The 25,467-nt window shown below is 45.1% G+C and overlaps 1 protein-coding gene across 10 annotated transcripts in view; it reads left to right on the top strand.

Annotated features, from left to right (window-relative positions):
• The window catches only part of NOSTRIN (nitric oxide synthase trafficking), a 365,313-nt gene that overhangs the window by 5,075 nt on the left and 334,771 nt on the right, over nucleotides 1-25,467 (top strand). For 5 of the 10 annotated variants that reach the window (XM_085645377.1, XM_085645374.1, XM_085645376.1 and 2 more), the window contains exon 2: nucleotides 18,812-18,897. In XM_085645377.1, the coding sequence (XP_085501503.1) occupies nucleotides 18,812-18,897 (86 nt within the window). Of the gene's footprint in view, nucleotides 1-2,115; nucleotides 2,250-3,391; nucleotides 3,651-18,811; nucleotides 18,898-25,467 lie in introns of those variants that run through there. The other 5 variants (XM_085645370.1, XM_085645367.1, XM_085645368.1 and 2 more) reach the window with 3 other exon arrangements.

Genomic DNA, 25,467 nt, shown 5'->3' with positions numbered 1-25,467 from the left:
TGTCGAAATCGAAGGACTCCACACGAGTGTTGCAAGGAACAAGGTTATAGCTGGGCCCCTCTTGCTTGGTGCAAACACGTCAACGTGTTTCCGCACAGCGGAAGGCCCTTTATTTAACTGAATCACAAGATGTTTAGCCGACGCCGAAGCTTGAACCTGGTTCCCAGCTACAAAGTCGGCCGCCCTAGCCGTTAAGCCACATTCTCTCCCTTCTCTCCTTCACGCTCAGTGGCAATGAGGTGTGGGCGGGACAGGGTCTCGTTATCGGCTCTCTACCATTGTAAATAAAAATGAAACATGAATGCCATGTGTGTCACAACTATGCGCAGCCGATCGGCATGCATTAGGGCAGATTAACAGAAAGTGAGCAGCAAATCTTCCCAACCAAGCAGACACCCCCAGGCACCTCAGGTCAGTGGCTTGACGATGTGAATTATGTTCAAATGTTTTCAGCTCTATTTAAAATCTCCACAGACAGTGCGCCGTTCGAGCAACCTTTGCTGGTATATGTACGAAGAATGTGAATGTTGGAAGGGTTTCAGGAGAGAGCATGGCATGTGTAGCCTCACAGACGCCGAGCACAATTTGCAAAACAGACACTGAAGGGAGCACAATCTCAAATTCACTGGGCTCAGTGCGGTTAAAATGTCTGCTGAACTGTGGCCGTGCATTCTGCCTCTTTTCACATCCATGCACACTATCAGACAGATAATGGTTTTGCAAAGTCGGCCGCGATTCAGAAATGTGAATTGGCTGTCATATTTCACACATGCTGCATGCAAGCAGGTCACGCAGATAATGCAGACAACATCTGTAGCCACGCTGCAGTGCTGTAGACGATAATTAAAGCGATGACTTTCTCCGAACAGGGCAACAACAAATTATACAAATGTTGACAAACACTGATTTTAAATAGCTCTACTTCTTAGAGAGCACCGGCTCTGGTTTTCTTTCTTTAGCAGCCATTTGGTATATTTGCACATTCTTCCTTGCAAAATGATCTTTGCCTAGTAGCTTGCAGCATATTGTATTTTAATTTGCGCTGCTGTTTATCCAGCGAAAGGTGCGCATCTTATGTGTTAGGGCCTCCCAAATACAGTTCTTCCACCTCTATCTAGCAGTAGTCATGTCTGAGAAAAAAAACAGGAGTGCGGGGGGCGAGGGAGCCTGTCGTCTGTGCCGCGTGCTGATTCGCGTCCTAGGCACGGCCGGGAATGGGCGGAGCAAAGGCGGGACATGCGCCCGCCATTGCCCAATTGCGTGCCGTTTAAAAAAAAAAAGCACGCTGCAGCCTATGCCAGACTGCGAAAGCAAAACCACACGCCTGAGCGTGTGGTTAGCTTTCTGAAGCCCATACAAGAGGTCTCGCGCTGCACGAGCAGTGCTGAGCACTGCAGTGCTAGGTGCGAGACCTAAAAAGGGATGCTAAAATGTTTGTTAATGTTTCTTGTGGTTAGGACAGCAGAATTTAAAATATTAAGGGAGTTTTACCAATTTCCAAGTAATGTTTTATATGTGCTGGACAAACCCAGTCCACCCGCTACATCTTCAGGATTTGTGGGGCTCTGGGCAGGGTATATTTTGGGACCCCTGTTTGGAGCAACTTTGACTTTATTACCCCTCTTTGGCTCATTAATGCTTTTGTTTTGCCAAACAATATTAGAAAAGGGAGCACGCAAAAACAGCCAAAAGCTCAAGCTGCCTGGTGGCTGCGAGCCCAACAGGACTAAAAGGAAAAGGAAGCTTGAACAAGCACTGATTTCTTATTTTGGATCTAAAGTTTTTTGCTAACTTTCATTTATGTGAAATTTAGTGTTTAATCACAGTAATAAATTCTTCCAATGTAGGAAAACACATGCTAAGTGTGACTAGTTAGAAGCTTTTTGCATAATATCAAAGTAAGACATATGCGCAAATTGTAGCTCTAGTTGCCGAATATTTGTAATCACTAATATATCCCCCTTCACCACTGGTGTTCTTGTTTCAACAATAAAAATCAAAAAGGGCTGCTCTGAGGATTTTCATCATTCCATTGGTAAAAATATATAGTTTTTCTCCTAATTTCTATTTCCCTACTTTGTCTCTTTTATCTCTTTGCACTTATCTGCCTGTACAGTTATCTGTAATCCTGTTGAGTATGAGAAATACAACAGGATACTAGAGATGGCCGGAGACCTAAAGAGAACAATTTATCAAGAGACGTGAAGTAGAGGAAGAAAAGGGCAAAGAAAGATGATGAAGAAACATATGTGAGTTACGGAGAGAAGTAAAGTTAATTAAAAAAAGGTGAAGTAGTGAGATGGATTGATAAGGAGAGGTAGAAAGTAGAAGATATACGCGAGGAATAGAGGCAGAGAAGTAGGTATGGTTTTAGAGTGCAGTAGAGAAGTGTATAGAGATGGCAATTGGGAGAAGAAGATGTAGAGAAAGGCAGAGGAGCACAGTACTCCAAGGGGTGAGATAAAAACGGAAGTGGTATAGAAAAAGAGGGGAATTAGAGAGGAATAAAGACAGCAAGACATAGATGTAGACAGAGAGACGGGAAAAACAAAGAGATGCAAGACAGAAACAGAGTGCAAAATGAGACAAGGTATAGAAAACTGGGGGAAGTTAGAGAGACGGGTGAAGGAAAACTGCGGTGTTGAGCAAAAAGAAGATGAGACACATAGGTGAATTAGAGAACTAGATGTGAGGTTTATGCAGAAGAAGATAGTTGTGATATAGAAAATAGAGTGAAGGGGGTAAGTTGAAATGGAGAAGGAGGTCCAGAGAGAGAGGGTGGGGTGGGGTGGGGTGAGGGGGGGGAGTGGGTGTGTGTGTGTGTGTGTGTATATATATATATAAAAATAAAGGAGTTGGTGATGGAGGAAAAGAGACAGAGTTAGAGAACTTGAGGCAGAAATAAAGGTATACAATGTTTAGAGAGGTGAAGAAAATGAAACAGAGGTAGAACAAATGTTAGACCTGGCACCCATGGCATGGTTTCCCATACCTTTTTGCCTTCTGACCTCCTGTTATTTACTGTTTTTGCTGACTTTGTTTTTGGTAGTTAAAGGAATCTGTGCACTTTTTCACTGCTAACTAGTGCTAAAGTGCTTGCGCATTTTAACAAAAACATGGTAACATTGGCTTATACACAATTAGCATATTTGATTTTCTTATAAATCCCCAGTAAAGTGCACTACATGTGCCCAGGGCCTAAAAATCAAATGCTACTAGAGGGCCTACCTCACTGATTGTGCCACCCACTGAAGTATCCCTTTAAACATGTCTCAGGCCTGCCTCTGCTGAGTTTGTGTGTGCAGTCTTAAACTGCTATGTCAACCTGGCAAGTTACCGCTCTTGCCAGGCCCAAACCTTCCTTTTTAATACATATGTCACCCCTCAACAGACGACTTTCCTTCTACATCCCCAACTGCCAGCTCCGCTCCGCCGACCTCGCACTCGCCACCGGCCCGCGCATCCGAAGAACAACCACTGGCGGGAGATCCTTCTCCCACCTCGCCACCAAGACCTGGAATATCCTCCCACTGAGCCTACAACAGACCCAAGACCTGCTGACCTTCAGACCTTCAGGAGGCTACTCAAGACCTGGCTGTTCGATCAGTAGTGGCCCCCCCATCCCTCCCAGTGCCTTGAGACCCTCACGGGTATGTAGTGCGCTCTACAAATGTTTGATTGATTGACCCCAATGTAGTCCCTGGACAGCCCCAAGGTCAGGGTACACTGTATTTACAAAAAATAGGGCATGGACTATTACGTTTTACATGTACTGGTAGTGAAAAACAATTTAATTAATTTTTCACTACTACAAGGCCAATCTCTCCCATAGATTAATTTTGGGATTACCTTATTGCATTTTATAGGTGTCATTTCCAATTAGGAAAATATAGATATTTCAGGTTTGGTGTCTCTGGGCTCACAATTTAAAGTCACAACTTATGGTAAAGTCGGAGTTTACGTTTCAAGTCTGAAAATGCCACTTTTAGAAAGTTTGCATTTTCTTACTTTAACCATTCTGTGCCTGCGCCTGTCTCTGAACACGTCTGTGGTGGATGACAGCTGGGCTTTATGCATTCCCTTTAGACAGCCACACAGAAAGAGAGCATTAGGTGTGCCTGATGGGCCATAAAATAAAAAGATTTCCCGGAAATGGAACGTGATAGATAAATCATGTATGCAGGAGACATTGGGACTAACAAAGCCAATGTTAAGTAATAGACCCAAATGAGGCTGCTAGGGATATCAATAACTGGATTGATAAAGCAGGGCATGAATATGCTCCTTCAGAATTAAATTGAGCTAAAACAGTAGAGGGTAAACTACAGTTTAGACGCTTAGAACGTCATTGGAGGAAAGACTATGATGCATTGATGTTGGACTTGGCCATTTTTGGCTAAAGTTCCCTAAACTTTTTGCCTTCCCCCTAGACCTTTTTTCTAACATGGTGTTGCCAACTTAGATGCTTAGACTGCTGATCAGTGTCAAAGTGCAAGTGCTCACTGTATAAAGTGTTATGGTAATTGGTTGTCCATAATTCATATGTTTGCCTTACTAGTAAAGTCCCTAGTAAAGCGCACTATGTGTGCCAGGGCTGGTAATGCAAATGCTACTAGTGGGCCGGCAGCACTAATTGTGCCACCCACACAAGTAGCCCTAAAGAGAGAACTCAGGCCTGCCACTGCAGTGCCTGCGCACAGTTTGCTAACTGCCATGTTGTCCTGACAAGTGCACCGACTTGCCAGGCCTTACCCTTCCCTTTCCATGCACATCCGACACCCCTATGGTAGGCCCAAGGTACCCCCCTAGGCAGGGTGCAGTGTCTGTGAAAAGTAGGACATGTACTGAAGTGTTTGCCATGTGAAATACTCTCCATTTCGTTTTTCACTGTTGCAAGGCCATCTTGCCCATAAGACAAAATGGGAAAGGCTGTGTAATATGTTTCCAGCCTATCTTCCCATAGGGTGCCTGAACTCACAATTTAATAACACAACTTTTTGTGAAGGTGGGTTTTGAATTGTGTGTTTAGAAACCACGCTTTTAGAAGTGGGTGGTTTTTTGTTCTAACAATTCTGTGTGTTTCTGCCTGGTTGTGGATTGACTGTCTGGATTTGAATGTGATAGGATCTGGGGAAATGTCTTGAGTAGGGGAGGAGTAGGTGAGACAGCCACAGGCTGACCTGCATTAGGAGTGTAGGGGGAGGAGTAGCCCCCTGGATGTGAAGAGGCCTGCGCTGCTGCCATAAAAGAATGGCTCCACCTACTGCTGAGTGATTGAGGAACCAGACCCCCACTATCAAAGGAAGAAGGTGCCACTGGCAGGAAGACACCCAGAACTGGTTTGGACAAGGGTCAGTGCCCCCTGAACACAAAGACTTAAAATACATTTAGGGGTATAACTATGAGAGCTGAAACCCCTGGACTTTGAATTGATCAAGACTGAAAAGGTTTGAAACTACTTCGCGTTTTTGTGTTTTTTGCAGAGTTTTGTATAGCGTAAACTTGACCCGAATCCAATCAGGTATCAGAGCGCTTTACATAGCACCAGTTACATTACATTAGGACACACATTCATTCTTTTGTTACGCACAGGGAGATTAAGTGATTTGCCCAGAATCACAGGATGTTCGGCGTCATTACCGCGACTCAAACCCAGTTCCCCAGGTCCGAGGTCGAGCGCCCTACCCGTTAGGCCAACTCCTTTATTCCAACTCGGTTAAGAGGAACCTCTGCCAAGGAAAAACAGCTGAAGAGAATTAAGAGAAGGACTGACCCTTGCTGTGTGTTCTGGGGCTGGCCTGCAGTTTGCTGATTTAACGAAGGAGAGGCTAAAAGAATTTACTGTGTGCTGGGCCCTCCTGCTTGAAAGGACTTTGCTGTGTGCTGTGTCCCGAAGAAATGTGTCCGAGGGCCTGAGGAGAGCTGGCTCCCTGTTGTGGAAACTCAGGAACATCAAAATTTCCAAGTGTGTCTCAGCGGTGCTGTGTGCGTGTGCTGTTTGCAGCCTGAGACCTTCGTAAGCATTGCCCCGGGACTGTGTGACCCGAAGCCCAACCGAGTCTCAGCGACACTTTGTGCGTGTGCAGCCAGAGACTGCCGTGGGGTCCGAGGTGCTGGTTGGAAAATGCCCCGTGACTGCAGTGCCCAGCCGCGTGAATCATCGTCCACGCTGCTGTGTAGCTGTTTGTGGCCCGAGCCGTCATCGTAACTGAGCCTGCGGATCAAGATCTCCGCCGCTGGACCGAGCCGCAACGTGCTGAAGGATTTCGTAAGAGCTAAGGAAGTCGTGAGGTAATCGTGATCTTTGTTCGCAAGAGGGATCTGCCCAAGATTGTCAGCAACTGAGAAGGCAGCGCTGTAACCTGTCCGGCTACAGCGTCGCCTTGCATCAGAGCTGCGTCGTCATCGGGAGCGCCCAGCAGAATGTCCGACGAGCGGGGGGAGAGAGAGAGCGAGGCAACGCATCCCCCAGGTAAGGCTTGGACTCTGGTCGGGAGCCACAAGCGTGTGTGGCCTGGGGAGGCATGCAGGAGGAGTACAGGAGTGCTCCCGTCTCTCTCCCACTGCATCGCATTAGACGCTCTGAGTCCAACAGTGGCCCGGACCTGCCCGGCAGTACTAGGGCCGCACTCGGAAGTTCAGGGCTGTTGTCTGTGGTTGGGGCCTAGTGGTTCCGCGCTAATCGCATCGATTGGCCTGGTATTATTCCTGCATTACGAACTGCCTTATTACTTGCATTAGGGATTGTATTATTCCTGCATTACGAACTGCCTGATTACCTGCATTGAGGATTGAATTATTCTCCCATTACGAACTGCCTTATTACTTGCATTAAGGAGTGTGTTATACTTGCATGACGAACTGCCTGATTACGTGCATTGAGGATTGCATTATTCTTGCATTACGAACTGCCTGATTACTTGAATTGAGGATTGCATTATTCTCGCATTACGAACTGTATTAGTCTAACAATACGAACTGCATTACGAACTGCATAGCATTACATTAGGACTGCATTTGAACATCGTGAACTGCTCATTAATACCACAAGTACCTACAAGTGTTTGTTGGCCTAATAACAAGCAAAGTGAAATATTAAGAATACGCCTATGTTGGATTTTTATCGTTTGATCTTACCGTATTTTTCTTTTTGATAAAGATACCGCTATTTTCATACAGTAGTGTGGTGTCCATTTGTGGTGTTATCACTGTGTCACTGGGAGTGTGGTTGCAAATACTTTACACATTGCCTTGAAGATAAGCCAGGCTGCTCGTGCCAAGCTACCGGGGGTGAGCAGGGGTTATCAAAGAGGGTGTCCCTCCTTTCCCTGACTAGAAGCAAGGGTCCCTATTTGGACTAAGGTAACTGCCTCAGCCAACTAGAGACCCCCCAGTTCTAACAATTGGACAAACAGGCATTTAGAGAAGGTACAAGCTACAAGATGTTGATCATTCAAGCTACATCCTTGTATTATACAAATAACATTTAGAAGACTCAAGATCCACTGGGAAAAATGTTTAGCATCATGCACATCCTTTCCAGTATGGATAGGATCAGCCAGCCACTGAGCCACTTGCAGGAGAACTGTGATGAATTAAATGTGTTTTTTATTGGAAAATTAAGACTATTAAATATGCCATACTTGAGCCATAGTGCAGAATGTGATTGGTCAGAGGGGATGGAAAAATATTATAATGCTAGATGAGTTTGATTTATTGGATCATGATGCCATGCAGCATCTGTAAACTAAAGTAAAATCAGTATCCCTGTGTGATCCATTACCTCCTAAAGTATTGCACTGGACCGCTCCATCCATTTAAATACATCCTTAAAGGCAGACAAAGTTGATGATTATTATTAAAAAGCCACATTACTACCATTATTAAAATAAACCTGGCGATAACCCAAAGAGTTTAAAGTATTATCGATCTATCGCACTACTGCACTATTATGCTATACTCCCGTAAACTCACATAGTGCAGAAAGTGAGATCCAAACTTGTTGGTTATACATTTTTGGACCCTCGTCAACAGGGTTACGACCCAGAGACAATACAGAAGCAGTTATCAGTTATTGATGTCTTGAGAAAGGATTTGGATGATGGTCACACTCCAGCTGTGATCTTGCTCAATTTATCTGCTTCCTTTGACACGTTCAACCACAAGATCCTACTGTGCCGATTGTGAGCAGCAGAGTGTACTGTGAGTGATTTTAATAGGCTTGCATCTTTTCTGGGGAACAGGAAGAAGGCGGGTCAACCTATTCCATTTAAAGCATAAGGATCAAAGATTGGCTGTGGTGTTCAAAGGGGTCTGCTTTCTCACCTCATCTTTTTAACATCTATATTCAAACTCTTATAATAAATCAATCCAAAAGATGTTGTCGGATTTTTAACTGTGATGACTGACAGATTTTACTTTGGCTTGATACCCCGGCTCCAGCCTAGTATAACGTTAAAGTTATGATATGCTTCATCAGTAGGTAGATGAGACACAATCATCTAAAATTGAATGTTGAGAAGACTGAAATTGTGATTTTAAATCGAAATCCCTCAATAGGACCCAGCTATTATTGGCTTCCAGAAAGGAGTGTGCTACCAATGGCGAAGTAAGCTGGAAAAAGCTTTGGAGACTTTAGAGATCAACATCCCTCTATGAGGCCTCAAATAAATGTAATGGTCTCAATACTTGCCTCCATCTTTGAAAATTCAATCATTTCTCTCTGTTGAAGCTATGAAGACTAATATGGCAGCTATTATCAGTGCTAAGCTAGTTTACTCAAGGAGTATATAGTTTGGCCTTCCTGGCTGTGATCAAAAAAGGCTTTTAAAATTCTCTGCAAAACACAGATTACTCCTTAACTAAAGAGCGTTCATTGGCTGCTGATCAGACAGCATAATACATTTTAAATTTGTTGTTTAACTTTTAAGGCACTACAGCGATTGTCCGCAAATCATCTAAGTGATTGTCAGGGAGATCTCGCTGCTTGGCCACTGCCAATTTTCTGGTGGTGGCTATATTTTGGAGAATAAGGATCGTAGGGTGCAGATTTTTGACATTGGCGCCAAAGGAATGGAATACTCTTCCAGTTGAGATTCACTCAATTACAGGACTGGCGCCATTTAAGAAAGCTTTAAAGACCTGGCTCTTCAAGCAGGCTTTTGATACTCGTGCATAGTCTTTTAACTTCTGTGCTGTAATAGTGCAAAGAAACCCGCAGGTGAGTGTTGCACTCTACAAGTACCCTTTACCATAGCATATCATAAGGCATGCTACACTTCTCTGCCTCAGGTTCCTTTAACATTCTGCTCCTTTATACAGTTAAGTAAAATACTGCAGGCACTTTAATTTTGCAGTTAGTGGCTTGCAGAGACGTTAAAAGGCAATATCAAAGTGAGTAGGAATTCCGGCCTTAATAACGTCGCTCATAAAAAAATAACTTCCTTTTCTAATTTAACAGTCGAGCATGCTTAACAAAAACTTAGAGACACATCTACTAAGGATTTGCTCCAGGACAAAGTGATGCAAAGTCCTTAAAAATGAGAGTAAACTCTTGCAAAGGAATTTCCATTCCATCATGAATGTTATTTTGCTGGGCAGCATGCACACCCCTCTGAACCATGGTGCAAAGATTGTGATCTAGCATAAGGATAGTGAGGCGTCGCAGGCCAACCTGAATAAATATGGTTCTGCACTATTTTCTCCCTCTTGTTTAGCAATATGTGTTGCTGCTCTACATTTCGCAAAACATAACTCTGCCCCTTAGTATGCATGCCTGGCATGTCAGGCCTTACCCTCGCTTTCTCAGAGCTGGTGGCAATTAAACCGAAAAATAATCTTTCTGTGTCATTTCTCTCTCCCATCTTCACCTCACCTCTTTGACCTCAAACCTCTGTTTTAACCTTTATCTATGTCTACTTCTTTTTTTACCTTCATCCTCCCTATCACAGCTCTTTATACCTCACCTTTGTCTATCTTATCTCTCTTTGAAAATACCCAACATACCTCACTTAACTTTATCTCTATCAACCTCTCTCGAGACTTTTTCCCTCTCTCTATTACTCTGTGTCTATATCTATATTGTTTACTCTCAAACCTATCTCTACCTCAGCTCTCTCTATCTCTCACTCCGTACCTCACTACACAGTTTCATCTGACCTCCCTGCATCTCTCCTATATCTACTTCATTTCTCACACAACCTCATCTCTATCTTTATCTCAAATCTCTATCTCTCTTCATGTCTCTACTACCGTAACTCTTTCTAGCTCTCTCCATGCCATTTCCTTATCTTACCACTCCCCCTTACCTCGCTCTCATTTCTCTTTATAACGCACACCTCCCTTACTAACTCACCTCTCTATAGCCATGCACTTTTACTTAACCTCCATTTACCTACCCATTAGCTCACTAACTAACCTAATCACCTTCGATTTAGCTCATTGTTAGAAATTGGTCTCTATTTGGCAGAGGTATGCACGCTGTCCAAATGGGGGGCACAAACCTAGTCAGGATGAGTAACACGTCCTAAATTAACCTGCGCTCACCCTCTGGTAGCTTGGCACAGCACAGTCTGGCTTAACTAAGAGGCAATGTGGAATGTTTTTGTGCAAAACACACACAGTAACACAGTGGAAAATCCACAAAAAGACTCTTCACCAGTTTAGTAAAATAGAATATTATATTCTAAGCAGAACAAGACCAAAATGACAAAAATCTAATAAGCAAGTTAAGATATGAATTCTTGAAAAATAAGTATCAAATTAGCGCCTAGAAGCAAATAGCACTTAAGGGGTTAAAAATGGTTGCACTGGACTGGAACAAAGTCAAGAGTTCAAGGCCGCCCTCAATTGAGCGGCGCAGGCCAGCTACAGGCCCCACGCAGGACCTGCTGCTGAGTAAAGTACCTTAATCCTTGTCGCAGTGCAACATGCTGGGTGCAGTCGAGTGATGCGTTATTGTTCCACACGCAGTTGTGAGGTTGGGCTCGACTTCTCCACACAGTAGTGTCAATGTGTTGGTTCTGTGGATGAAGCACCGATTCCGTAGTATAGTGGTTCTAAATGCATTGGGTTAATTAGAGCTGGAGGGGCAATGAGTCAATTTTCTCCACGCAGTGGTGGCAATGCGTTAGTTCCGAAGTGGTGATTCTGGAGGCAATGCAGAGGTTCCGAGAGCGATACACCAGTCGTAGTCCCTGCAGCAGTAATGCGTCGATCCCTATCTCGCAGCAGGCGATGCATCAGTTACGACCAGCACAGCGGCATAGATGTGAAGTTTCTTGCAGATGGAGCACTTTAAACTCACTTCCAAGGGCTCTGGACTAGATTGGCCCCATTTGGCAGAGCACGACTTACAGCAAGTAAAGTCCAGGTTTTGGGTTGAAGATGAAAGTGAAGTATTTGATATCCCTGAGACTTCAGCAACAGGAGGCAAGCCAACAAGCCCTTGGAGAAACCTAGGCTCTCACTCCCAGGCAAGAAGCAGCAGGCAAAGACAGCAAAGCAGTTCACCAAAGTGACAGTCTCTCCTGGCAGAGCAACAGTTGCTCTTCCTGGTAGAATATCCTTAGTTCCAGTAGAGTTCTAAGTTGGTGGGTCAGAAGCTCAGTACTGATACCCAGTTCAGCCTCTGAAGTAAGGAGACTTCAAAGAGATGCTTTGAAGTACAAAAGACCCTGCCTTACCTACCCTGGGTCCTGACTCACTATAGGAGGGTATTCAAGCCTCTATGTGGGGACAGAACACATCCCTTTCAGGTGTGTCAGCTCCTCCCTCCCATCCTGCCGAGGGCAGCCCATCATTTTAGTGATGGTCCATCAGGATGTGAATGGCTTCTGTCCCAGGTTCATGAGGGTGATGAGCAGGAAACGGAAGGAAGGTGGTTTACTTCCTGCCGAATGCCAACGTGAATCCAACCAATCTTGGAGCTACTCTCATGCTGTTTTCAGCATTAGAGAAGCACCAGGATTGGTTGGGGCAGGCTAACACAGCGCTCATTTTGAGACTATTGGCCTGTGCCAACAATCCCCTGGCTGTTTCACAGTGCTGGCATTGCTGTGTCTGAAGTGTACTTGTTCGACTGGCCATCACAAGATAGCTGGCCAATCCGACATGTTCACTCTGCACTGACAGTGGCAGCAGTCATCCTGCAATCAGGAGAGATCAGCCCCACCCCACCTTCACATTCAAGCTATAACAGCGTGGGCCGGCGGCACACAGATAAATAAAATGGTAATTACCATTTTTATTAATCGGTCGTAAATCGCATCCATTGCACGCCACGGTAAGCTTACGACCGAGACGTACGGAGCGGTTCGGACCTGGAAACAACTCGGTCGGTGAATTTCACATAGCTCGCATCGTACTTGCTCGCTCATACCGCTGTATGAGTCGGGTGGAAAACACGCGTACGGCTCGTAGTTCGGTGCCCTTCCGACTCGGATCGCAATCGGCCCCCCGGTCTTGGCTAGTTAGTCACATAGAAATGTCCCTTTTTGCTACAATTCTATTTACATAGAAAACAGGCATCCTTGCAGGTGGTATCATCGTTCAACCTTTTAAAGCTCCGAGGTGGACGCTTCTTCTCAGAACAGGCCCAGAACCTGGAACTTGCTGCTTTAGCAATCTACAGGAAACAGTTCAAGAGAGTTCATTTGACAAGCCGGTATTTTAAGAGCAGTGGCAAAGACCCAGGCAAGATCTAACCTAGTATTGAGTAACAAAATTAAATGGAAAACAAATTTGCAATTAGCAGGTGGAAATATATTCATCAGGGGTGTTCCTTATAAGGGATTTGATTGGAGATGGTTTTTTGGACTGACTAAAAGAAAATTCAACAGCTTTCCATAAATATAAAATCCAATCCCACCATACCTGTGCGGATAAGATGTGAGCAACTTTCCAATGCATAGTAATCGATTTAATAGTGCATCAGATTAAAAGATCAAATAATTTCATGTCCATATATGTTAATGGAAGAGGTAGGGTGGAAGATTTAGTTACAACAATTTCAAAGATTAGAGGAATGGTAATGTGGATGATTAGCGAGATTTTATCCCAGACATGAGACCAAAATTGAAAAATAATCGGACATTCAAAGAAAATATGTTACCAAGTACCAGGAAACCAATACATAACCTTCAACAAGTATGATGGGTATGAGTATGGCCCGACATCGTAATGAGGGCCATAGTGTCTGTATTATTGTGTATGGTTGAATTTCTTCCAATATTTTTGTCATTGTTTCAGCATGAGAATCCACCTATATATTAGGGAGATTCTGAGGTGATTTAAAATCCATTCTGAATATAATAGAAAGAAGTACAGTGCATTTAAATAAGCAAGGGTGGAGTTAACACCTTATACTCTGAGTAATGGTGACTGAAAGGAGTAAACAGCTGATAAAGAGCAAATTTTAGGGAATTAGTGCTTCTTTATGTAATTACCAGACACCAACATCTGCAGACCTCACATTTAAGAAAGGGGGTAAAATAGTGAAGACAGTTCCCTGTAGAGGAAGCAAGGAGGTTGATAGGACTGCCGCTCTAGTCTTGGCCTCCTCAGGCAGTCCTCTGGTGCGCAGTCTCGTCACAGAAACGACCTCAGCGAAAAACAGAACTATTTGAAGCCGCAGCAACGTTACTAAAGCTGGTAAGGGTAAGCCAAGGGGTTAACAGAGCAAAATATGTGCATAATTCCATGAAAAACACTGCTATTGGACATTAAAAATAATTGTTAACAGCAGGGTGTTATGGAGCTTAAAGCATGTCCACCAGGCGGGCAACTAGAGCCAAATTTCGGGGGGGGGGGCTGAAAAAGATTTCGGGGGGGGGCTAAGTCTTCCAGCCATAGGCAGAGTGGCTGTAAGAAGGGGTGAAAACACAACAAAAGCCTCATTAACGAGTAAATGGTCTTTTAAAGACCTGTGAAGTACTCGGGTGCGGCTGCAATTAGACGGACGCCAGCCCGCGAGGCTGTCTCAGCAGGCCTGACACACATGACGTGGGGGGGGGGGGGGGGGGCTGAAGCCCGTGAGCCCAATGGGTGTTGCGTGCCTGATGTCCACCATCTTGGATTGCGTGTGCTCCCACAGTCTCACTTTGTTGGTGTTTTAATGGGATAAAGTACTCCTGCTCTGCTTTATGATGATACTGCAAGTCACCAAGGCGTTCTATAACCATATAGAGGAACGAGACCGAATGCCGACATCCGTTAGAAGATCATGGAACTACGTGGTGACTTAAAATATCCTTTTATTGCAACGCAGGGGGTATTTCGTAATATACTAATATTGTCACACCATTGTCTTTCCCATGAACTGCTTAAATCCATAATGTCTTTCTCTTTCATGGTTATTGCAGACAAAAATAATAAAATCACAATATGAACTGCAAAATGAAACACATCAAAAATATTGTAATTTTTGCAAAAATATATTAGATTTAGTTTAACGTGAATCAGATTTAAAAAAATACTGTGGCTCAGATGCTGTCGAAAAATGCATAGGTTCTATCTTTCCGGTAATTACCTATAGCATCTCAAAATAAACATGTTGCAAAAATATCTCCTTTCTGCTGATAATGTTTTCTTTTTAGAAATACATCAGAAAAACAGCAAAGCCAGTTCCCATTTTCCTGGTTTCAAACGTGGCTGTGTGACATGTCTTGGACCACTGGCTCTCGAAGCAGGAATTGTGACGTCAGAACTCGGCTCGCTGTAATAACTTATGGCAGTTTAGCCACTATGTAATTTCTTTATTACGGGCGATTAGAGGTGCTGTTGCCTGTAATGAAGAAATAGAAGACCGATGTTTATACAGGCTCCCATGTGTTATATATTTACAAGACACAGATCGCTTTTATCTATGTCTAATAATCGGGGAATCTTTAAAATACACATGAATGCTATCTGGTCTTAATGGATTTTAAATAACCTGTATGCATCCATAGGATATCAAATGTAGATCCAATTTACCAAGCAATGACAAGGACATCAAATTAGAGTTGTGTTTTCTGACCATTATTTGATATTATATAACATGCAGTCAATCAAACTACCCTTTAGTAGCTACAAACTAAATAACCAGGTGTTTGAAATGCACGTTTTGCAATAACTTTCTACCTAAGTCCCTGAAGGGTATGATCATTGTTTGCTTTAAAACCTCAACACTTTTCAGAGGACTCCCCTCCAAATACTTGAGTAAAGCCACTCCCATTGCCCCTCTTTCTGTTTTGCTAATTACTGGGAGCATACCCCCCTAACTATAAGCTAGGGCCTGATGGGGATCACCAATAAGACTATAGAACAGATATCCACCAGTGTGTATAATGTCTCAGTGAAAGAAATGAAGGACAGATAAAACTATAGAATAACATGGGGGATACACGGTTACCTGTCCTTATTTTGATTAACCTGTGTGACGCATCAACACAGAATCACCCCACAGAAAATCAAACTCTTAAGTATTGTGCATTGGTGGGCTTAACATGTTTACGACAAAACTCCATAACACTGCAGTGCTTACATTTCTTCTCCCCGAGTCCTTCTTGTGTAGTAATTTTAAATACAGTAAATTTCCGGATGCAATGGGAAATGCCACAGAGTTGGTAAAACGTAAGTGTGCTATTCTCCACTTAATAATACTTCATATTCTTTTTTAATTAAGGGATTACCAGTTTGCATTTCAAGGATGCAAACCTACATGTTGATATGGTCAATTTCAAAAGATTCAACACACAGAAAAAATTTGATGTGGACAAGAGCTTCCCACTGGAAACAACTTCGTATTAAATCGCATTTTTTCAGCCAAATGTATGTAGGGGCTAAAACAGTTGTGCCTTTGTATGAAGGACAACCTATATTCAAAACTGAAATGTCCAGTTTTAGAATCCTTTGAAGGCCACTGTCAATCAATCAATCAATCAATCAATGGCTTGTAAAGCGCTATCAGTCTCCCGTAAGGGTCTCAAGGCCCTGGGGGTGGGGTTAGAGCTAATGGTCTGTAAAAGCAATGTGGTTCAGTGGAAGACCCGGGTCTTGAGGTCCTTCTAAATTGACGCAGTGACGGTGATTGCCTGAGGCGGAGAGGCATGGTGTTCAAGGTCTTTGCTGCAAGGTAGGAGAAGGTCTTCCTCCTGCTGTGGTTTAACAGATATGTGGGATGGTAGCCAGGGCCAGTTGGGCGGAGCAGAAGTCTCTGGTGGGTAAGTGTAATGTGAGGCAGTGGTTCAGTTACACAGGTCCCACGTCGTGTAGAGCTTGTAGGCATGTGTGAGGAGCTTGAAGGTGTTTCTTTTGTTAACTGGGAGCCAGTGGAGGTCTCGTAGGTGGCTGATGATGTGGTTGCGGTGGGGGTTGTTAAGGATAAGTCTAGCAGAGGCGTTCTGGACGTTCTGCAGATTCTTGAGGAGTTTCTGTGTGATGCCAGAGTAGAGTGCATTGCCGTAGTAGAGTCTGCTGCTGACGAGTGTGTGGGTGACCGTTTTTCTGGTTTCAGTGGAGATCCATTTGAAGATCTTTCAGAGCAGGCGTGGCGTGTAGAAGAAGGATGATGAGATGCGTTGATCTGGCGGCTAATGGTGAGCGAGTATTCCAAGATGATGCTGAGGTTCCGCGCGTGGTCTGTGGGTGTGGGGGAGGTTCCAAATGCTGCGGGCCACCAGGAGTCATCCCAGATGGAGGGGGTGGAGCCCATGATGAGGACCTCAATCTTCTCTGAGTTGAGTTTGAGGAAGCTGTTCTTCATCTAGGCAGTGACAGCCTTCATCCCAGCGTGGAAGTTGTTCTTTGCTACTGTGGGTTCGTTGGTGAGGGAAAGAATCAGCAGGGTGTTGTCAGCAAAGGAGACGATGTTGAGTCTGTGGTTCCTGATGATGGCTGCAAGCGGGGCCATGTAGATGTTGAAAAACGTGGGGCTCAGGGAGGAGCCCTGAGGACCTCTTCAGCTGTGGGTTCAGAAAGGAACTGAGGTAGTCTGACTCTCTGTGTTCAGCCGGAGAGGCAGGAGCGTATCCATTCCAGGGCTTTGTCATGGTTGCTGGCGTCGTGGAGTCTTGTGCATAGGGTGAGGTTAGAGACCATATCGAAGGTGGCCGAGAGGTCCAGGAGGATGAGGGCTGCAGTCTCACCGCAGTTGAAAAGGGCGTGGACGTCATCTGAGGTGGCGAGGAGGGCGGTCTCATTTCTGTGGTTGCTTCGGAAGCCAGATTGGGAGTAGTCCAGGATGTGGTTTGCTTTGATTAACTCAGAAAGTTGGGTATTGATGACCTTGGCTGGGAAAGGAAGAAGAGGATGGGTCTGAAGTTCGTGAGGCCCGTCAGGTCAGCATAGGGTTCCTTCAGCAAGGGGTTGATCTCTTCGTGTTTTCAGTCTTCCAGGAAGGTGGCAGAGTTGATGGAGCAGTTGATGGTGCAGCAGAGTTGATGGAGCAGTTGATGGTGCGGCAGAGTTCGGGGGGGATGGTGGTGCCTGCTCAATTGAAGAGTGATATGGGCATGGGGCCGGGGGTGCTCCGGAGTGGATACTCTTCATGATCTTGAGGGTGTCATCCTCTGTGAGACGGCCCAGCTGAGTAGGGCCTGCTGGGGGCCCGCGTCCTAGGGTGCAGTGGATGCTGGTGGGGTGGGAAGGTCTTGGGTATTGAGGCTGTCGAAGCTGTCGTATATCTCCTTGATCTTGTGGTGGAAATAGGTGCCAAGGTTGTTGCAGAGGTCTTGGGAGGAGGGGATGTCTTATATCACCGTGCTGGGTCTGGCAAATTCTTTGACCACTGCCAAAACTTCCTTGCTGTTGAGTGCATTGCCATTAATCCTTTCTTTTAGGGCTGCTTTCTTCATTGTTCTGATGAGGTGGTGGTGTGCGGTGATAGCCACCTTGAAGGTTGAGCGATCTTCTGGGGTCTTTTTGCTCCTCCTTCTCTTTTCGCTTGCTTTAGGCTTTCTTCAGGGGGGCCAAGGTGTCTCATTGGAGGTTGCGTGCCCCGGTGTTGGCGTCTGTGGATTTCGGTGAGGGGTTTCGCTGAGGGCCGTGCAGAGCTGTTCTTCTGTGACCTTGTTCCAGCTTCTATGAGGGTAGCTGTGGGCGTAGTGGTGTATGGTGGGTTTAGTGGAGGTGAAGTGGAGGCAACGGTGGTCGGCCAACTGGAGCTCAGTGTTGTGGCTGAAGGTGATGTTGTTGCTGGTGGAGAAGATGGGGTCGAGCGTGTGTCCTGCTGAGTGGGTTGGGGAGGTGACCAGTTGTTTGAATCCAACGGTGGCGAGGTTCTCCAGCAGTGACGAGGTGTTTTTGTCATTGGAATTGTCAAGGTGAAAGTTGAGGTCGCCGAGGAGGATGTAGTCTGTGGAGGCGAGAGCATGGGGTGCAATGAAGTCGATGGTGGAATTGTTGAAGGGTGGGCAGGGTCCGGGGATCTGTAGATGAAGGTGCCATGGAGGGTGGTGCTCAGGTTGGTCTGCACCTGGAAGTAGAGGTGCTTCATGTTTGCTAAGAGGCCGTCCACGTGGGAGGTGAGACGGAGGGTGCTTTTGTTTGCAATGGGGTTGCCTCCCCCCAGTTTGTTGATGTGGTCCTTATGGATGATCCTATAGCCAACCGGGATGGCGGTGCAAACATTTCTTTTTATAGCCTTCATGCCTCATTTATCATGTTAGGTCATAGGGCAGCACGATTGCTGGAAAAATGTATTTTTGGAACCAATACATAGAGTATTCCTCAATCCTCTCTATGCCTATTTCACCATAAAGAACTGTGAAATAATGATTATGTTGTTCCTGCATCACCATCCTAATATGATATGCTGTTTCTTTTCTTTCAGTACGACAGAGTGCATCGTGATCTAAAAGAGTTTTCCAAGAATGGGGAGACATTCTGTAAACAGCTCATGTCTGTACTCCAGCAAAGGTAAGAAATATACATTTTCTGTACAGTCTACTTCACTTTTGTTGCCACTGGCAAACCTTACATTTGGGAACGCTTGGTATATTTCAAGCCAGCTGAGACTATGTGATAAATTTTAGATAATTTATGTTTTTTTTAAACATATGTGTATGACACTTGTCGCTTTGTGCAGGGCAATATTCTTATATATTACATGTATAACTGAAAATCTACTTTGTGGGCTTTACAGACAGAAATGTATTTATCTCATAAAACCCATGCATATGGTTGAGTGTACTAATTGTGCAGTCCTAATGGAAACATGACCAGTGGCGGCTGATGGATTTTAAAAGTGGTAAGGCGGAAATTTGTGAGGGTGGAAATGATTGAGCATGAGCTGAAAGAGAAATTTTTGGCTGGGGCTGGTGGGATGTTCTTCCACAGGAAAAAGTTTTAAACAAAAATGGATTAAAATGGTGGAATTTACAGCATACATTCACTACAACTTTTTGAAATAAAGGAATAGAAATGGGGTATTTTACAGCATGTCAAGAAAACATTAAAAGCAAGCCAAGAAAACACCCTAGAGATAATAACTGATTGGTCTGTTTGCAAGATGTTCTACAACTTCCAAGTCAAGCACACATCGACCCACGCAAAAAATAATAAGTACCCAAACTGTTTCCTACCTGTGACACATTTCTGCCTTTACTGCATTTGTCGATCAAGGTCAAGACAACTTCTGAAAGAGTACATGCAAATTGTTTCTAAAAATTAGATGGTGAAAGATAAATCCATCCAGAGCATTTCACCTTTACACTTCTGAAGCTCACATAACTCAGTATACTCTATAGAGCCAGGGGTCCTACTCCTGCCTTGAGTACCTTTAGTACCTTTTGTTCATAATTAAGTGTGGTGACAAGTACCCTGCGAGAGAATGCACATTTTAGACACTGTAAACAGTCAAATCAAAACAATATACAATCCCAGTCCTCTTCTCAATTAATAATTAAAACATATCTGGTTCTTCTCACAAAGAAAGGAAGGCACCAGCTGAGAAGTCTTCCTATGAAATCATAAACAGACAGTCAATCCATGGGGTTAGAACAATACCATCAACCACACCCCACTGCAGCTGCCATCCCTTTCTCATAACTGAGAAATCACCAACACTAGTGCAAGTCATCATAGTAAGAGAAAATAAAAAATGGTTAGCTCCTGAAAGCCTTCAGAGCCATTGAGAGTATAGCACTTCTGAGGCAGAATATGTGACCCTTCAAAATGACTGCCTTGTAGAATGTAGATAAAATTGATCTACCAGAGATGTGGAGCATAATACCACTTATAAGGTCCTTTAGGTCTCACAGGGAGAAGGAAAGGTGTTACATAAATACCAATACATAAAATACCCAGAGAAGACTGAGCAGTTTGGATTTTGGGTCAGTTTATTGGAGAAAACATGAAGGACACCACATTATATTTAAAGAATACTGTTTTTCCTGCTTAGTATACTATTATACATTGTACTTTATAATGAATGTGTGTGTTTAACAAATATACATGCACTGATGACATGATGTGTACTACATAGTCAGTGTAACAAGCCCTCCCTTCTTTAAACTCAGTTCATAACCGCTAGATGAATAATGTTCCTGCTGTTAGGGAGCTACGGTGTGGGGTCAGGGTCTACAAAGACTGGACCCGCTTCACCAGCCATGATGTGTGGTATGGTGATCAGGCTTGGCTACTGCATCTCTCTCCAGTTGTGATGTCTGGCATGTAGACACTGGTGTGTGTGAGTGTGCTTTTGATACTAGTGGTGGTTGTAGTGGCTCGGCAGTCTGGTTAATTTCCTGGGGGCTAGGTCATGCCTCACAGTGGCCCTTCAGTGTTGCGAGACAATTCTCAAGGCACAGAGTGTCTGGTAGTCTGGTCCCAGGGTCTCATACACCCTTAGGCCTCGTAGCTCAGACAGGCACTGCACAGTGTGGGCACTGGGGCCCTCATTGTGAGGTGACTTTCTTGAGTCACAGCAACCAAAGAATTCCAAGTGTCAAAAATGGACCTGTGAAATAAGTGCAGACAATTAAGAGTACAAAAGTTGACCAAATGGAAGACCGGTATTATTAACTGTATATCCTGGTTCCACATTTTCGATTACTCCACTATACCACAACTTGGATGGCAGTGATTATGATCTCAAGGCCAAGTGTCTGCCCTTATCAGGGAAATGTCAATGTGTTGTGGGCCTTTCCCATCTTTAGAATACAGGGTTTATTTCCATAATATTTAGGTGAAGTGGTAAAGCTGGAGATTATATGTCACCAACCCTAGTTTTGTGACTAAAACACACCCACTGCACCAGGTTCTGTGGATTATTGGCTTTATTCACAGTAACTACTGACATTTAGCATTGGTGTTTCAAAAGTTTAAGATTATTTCATTTGATTTGGATATCACAGTTGTTCATTTTCCAAAACAATCTCTCAAAGTTGGTGTATTGAGAAGTCAAGGCTTACTGCAGGTAGGGATGTAAAGAGATTAGAACTCAAATACATTATGACTAGTAATCACTCTTGATAATCTTACTTTCCAGCTCAGGTATGACCTGATTAAGAGCAGGCGAATTTAAAATCAATCAATCAATCGTATTTATATAGCAGAGCACTATCACCCCTAGGGGTATCTGGGTGTTGAGGGTGCCATGTCTCTGTTGAAGAGGCCTGTCTTTAGTTTCTCATGGGGTCCACAAGTGAGGGCGCTGTTCGGAGGTGGCACCGCAGGTCGATCTAGGTCATGGCACAATGTAGAAGAAGGAGCGACCGCCACTGTGGCTCTGACAGATGCGGGGGTTTCGTGTGTGCAAGAGAGGAGGAGTGCAGGTGTCTTTTGGATAGATGGAAGCTCATTCCATGATTGATGTAGGCTGGTCCTTGATCGTGTACACCTCTGTAGGCGTGCGTGTGGATCTTGGACTGGCATCTTTTCTGGATGGGGCGGCAGTGGAGGTTTCTGAGGTGGGGAGTGATGTGGTCCATTTAGGGAGGTCCAGCTGAGTCTGGATGCAGCATTCTGTATGGCCTGGAGTCGTCTGAGGAGCTGGGTGGAGATGCCGGTGTAGAGAGCTTTGCCATAGTCAAGGCAGCTTGTGACAAGGGCATGTGTTGCATTCTTTCTGGTGTTGATTGGGGTCCATATAAAAATTCTGTGGAGCGTGTGTAGGGTGTGGATGCAGGAGCAGGTGACTGCGTTGACTTGTCGTTTCATGGTCAGTTCACTGCCGAGGATGATGCTTAGGTTGCATGCATGGTCTGTCAGTGTGGGTGTTGGTCCGAGTTCTTCTGACCACCAGCGGTGGTCCCAAAATGAGGTGTTCTTTCCAAAGATCAATACTTCCGCCATGTCGGAGTTGAGTTTGAGGCAGTTGTCTCCCATCTATCTAGTTGGCTACGGTGATCATGGTGTTGGAGAAGTTGTTTTTGGCATTGGTGAGGTCCTCTTTGAGTCAGAGGATTAGTTGAGTGTCATCTGTGTAGGAGATTATGTTGAGGCCGTGGGATCTGACGACGTCTGTGAGGAGGGTCCTGTAGGTGTTGAACAGGGTGGGGCTGAGGGATGATGCTTGGGGTATGCCGCATATGATGTCCTTGGGTTCTCAGGTGAAAGAAGGCAGCCGAATGCGCTGCGTGCCTCCTGTGAGAAAAGAGGCGATCTGCTTGAGGGCGTACACTGTATGACGATGTTGTAGAGTCTTTCGATGAGGGTGTGGTGGGAGACGGTGTTGAATGCAGCGGAGAGGACGAGGAGGATAAGGGCCACTGTATCTCCATGGTCGAGAAGAATTCTGATGTTGTCTGTGGCAGCGACCAGCACGGTCCCAGTGCTGTGGTTGGCATGGAATCCTGATTGAGAAGTGTCGAGCAGGTGCCTTTGTTCCAATTAGTCTGTAAGCTGTAAGTTGATGGCTTTCTCGAGTACTTTGGCTGCGTAGGGGAGCAGAGAGATCGGGCAATAATTTTTGAGATTGCTGGGATCAATGGAGGGTTTCTTAAGGAGGGGTCTGACATCTGCGTGTTTCCATTCGACAGGGAAGGCTACTGTGGAGATGGAGGTGTTGATGATGCTGGTGATTTCAATGCTGATAGGGTTTGTTCAGCTGTTAAATGGACGGTGGGGGCAGGGTTAGTAGGCGCCCTGGAGTTTATTGAAGACATGATGCCCATGGTGAGCAGAGATAAGGTGGTGATCATTCGACTTGTGTGTGCTGGCGGGTTTAGGTTATTGAGGTTGGGTTGAAGGTCAAAATTGTTGCCGATAGTGGCGACCCTGCTGTGGAAGCAGTCTGAGAGGAAATTGTAGAGTTTTTGAGTGGGGTGGATGGTGTTCTCTGCGACTCCCGGGTTGGAGAATTTCTTGACTATTTTGAAGAGTTCTTTTGTGTGGTTAGGCACCAACTGTGAAGTGTATGATGGCATGGTCAGTCCAGGTGAGTTCTGTGATGTGGCTGAATTTGATTCTGTTGCTAGAGGTGAAGATGGGATTGAGTGTGTGTCCAGCTTTGTACATCGGTTTAGTGACAAATTGAGTGAGGCCAATGTTGTTCAGGTTTTACAGGAGGGAAGTGGAGTTGGCAGTGTTGGGGTCGTCGACATGAAAATTGAGGTCGCCAAGTAGGACATAGTGGTGGGAGTAGATTGCTAGGAGAGCGATGAGATTCGAGATGGCATCCCAGAAGCCCGGTCAGGGTCCTGGGGTTGTGTAGACGCGGGTGCCTCTTAGCCAGTGCTTAATTTGTAAAATTTTAAGTGTCAGGGCTCTGACCAGGAGGCTACTGCAGCTTGCACCACCCATCGCCCCCGTCATCACTGCCAAAACAAGTACTAACCATCTCTCTTGCATGTAAATGCGACAGTTCAGATTATTTCAGGTCCCCAAAGCTAAAGGAATGGCTGGGGAGGCAGGTATTAGTAATTTTTTAATGTATATTGTTTTCCTAAACAACTGTTATACTGCTCTTTGCTAGATTACATGAGCAGCGCCACCTTGTGGCAGACTGCCCTAAGTGTGATGTTGAGAATTGGTGAATTAGATGCAGGTGCCGAGCACCGGAAACCAATTAAGTGCCGGTGCTCAGCACCGGGAAGCTCCGGCTCAAATTAAGCACTGCTCTTAGCGTGGTTTTGTGGTCGGTCTGTAGTTGAAGTTGAGGTCTTCCATGAGAGGCGTGGGGATGTCATTGGTGATGGTGCATCGGATGTTTTTGGGTGTAACATTTTCCAAGCAAACACAAGGAGATGAAGGACAGAGCGCTGAAACTTTTTAACACTCACTCCCAGTCACAGATCTGGGTTGAATCCATCATCGTTCTTTAGCTCACCTCGCCACCTCAGTTCAGACCCAGCTAACTGCAAATCAGTATTGACTATGTGCCTCATGGGAAAAGTCCAGCCCGAACTGCCAAGCCAGGTCTTCCTTGAACCAGAAACAAGCATCCTGGGACCGGTTTTGGGGTAACACCCCTCATCAGCCAGGCTAGTTTGAATCCAGTGGCAAAGTGAGCAAGGGACCCACGTCTGGCATACCCTGCCAACTTAGGGCGAACAAGGCAAACACAAGGAGATGAAGGACGGAGCGCTGAAACTTTTCAGACACTCATCCCCACTCACAGATCTGGGTTGAATCCATCATCGTTCTTTAGCTCACCTTGTCACCTCAGTTCAGGCCCAGCTATATGCCAATCAGTCTTAATCCTGTGCCTCATGAGAACAGTCCAGCCCAAACTGCCAAGCCAGGTCTTCCCTGAACTGGAAACAAGCCTGCAGTGACCGGTTTAGGGGTGTCACCCCTCATCAGCCAGGCTAGCTTGAATCCAGTGGCAAAGTGAGCAAGGGACTCACGTCCGGGCATACCCAGCCAACTTAGGGCGAACAAAGCAAACACAAGAAGATGAAGGACGGAGCACTGAAACTTTTCCGTAAAGTACCACCAGACACAGATCTGCGTTGAATCCATCAGCAGCACTGGCAACAATTTAGAGGATGCAGGGGAGGGCAAGGCAATGATGGTGACTGTGGGCCATGACCAGACTGGGATAAAGAAAAGGCCCAGACATAAAAATAAAAGCAGCCCCATTAGCGAACCAGATATCTTAAAAAGTGTCCCACATTTGTAAATCAGGCCAGTTTTGAACTTGCAAAAGGCAAGCTGTATAGGTCTTTTACCAGGAATGGGAGACTATGCATTTGGGCTTCTGACAGCCAATGTTTGCGGGAAAATCAACATAAAAAACGGCCCACCTGACCATAAAAAAGGCCCAAATACTACATAAGAAAACACCCACACTCTGACCTGTCGGACCAGTCCTTCGCCCACTGCCAGGTTGGAGCATGTGCCCCTATGTCCAGTGGAAGCCTGCATGTGTCTTGCTTCCCTGCTGCAGCTGCAGGTGCTCTTTTCTCCAAACTAGAAGGTGGGTCGATGGGAAATTAACCTGGACACCTAGGTAGACTTTAGTCTTGGAGCAAAAAGTCTGTGGCCATTAGAGGGGAGTGGTGAGATGCAGGTGAAAAGCCATCTTTAATAGCGTGCCTTATG

Source organism: Triturus cristatus, chromosome 3_1 (genome assembly GCF_964204655.1).
Source record: "Triturus cristatus chromosome 3_1, aTriCri1.1, whole genome shotgun sequence".
NCBI lineage: Eukaryota > Metazoa > Chordata > Amphibia > Caudata > Salamandridae > Triturus > Triturus cristatus.
Note: the sequence above shows the minus strand (reverse complement) of the source record. Positions and strands in the feature narration are given on the sequence as shown.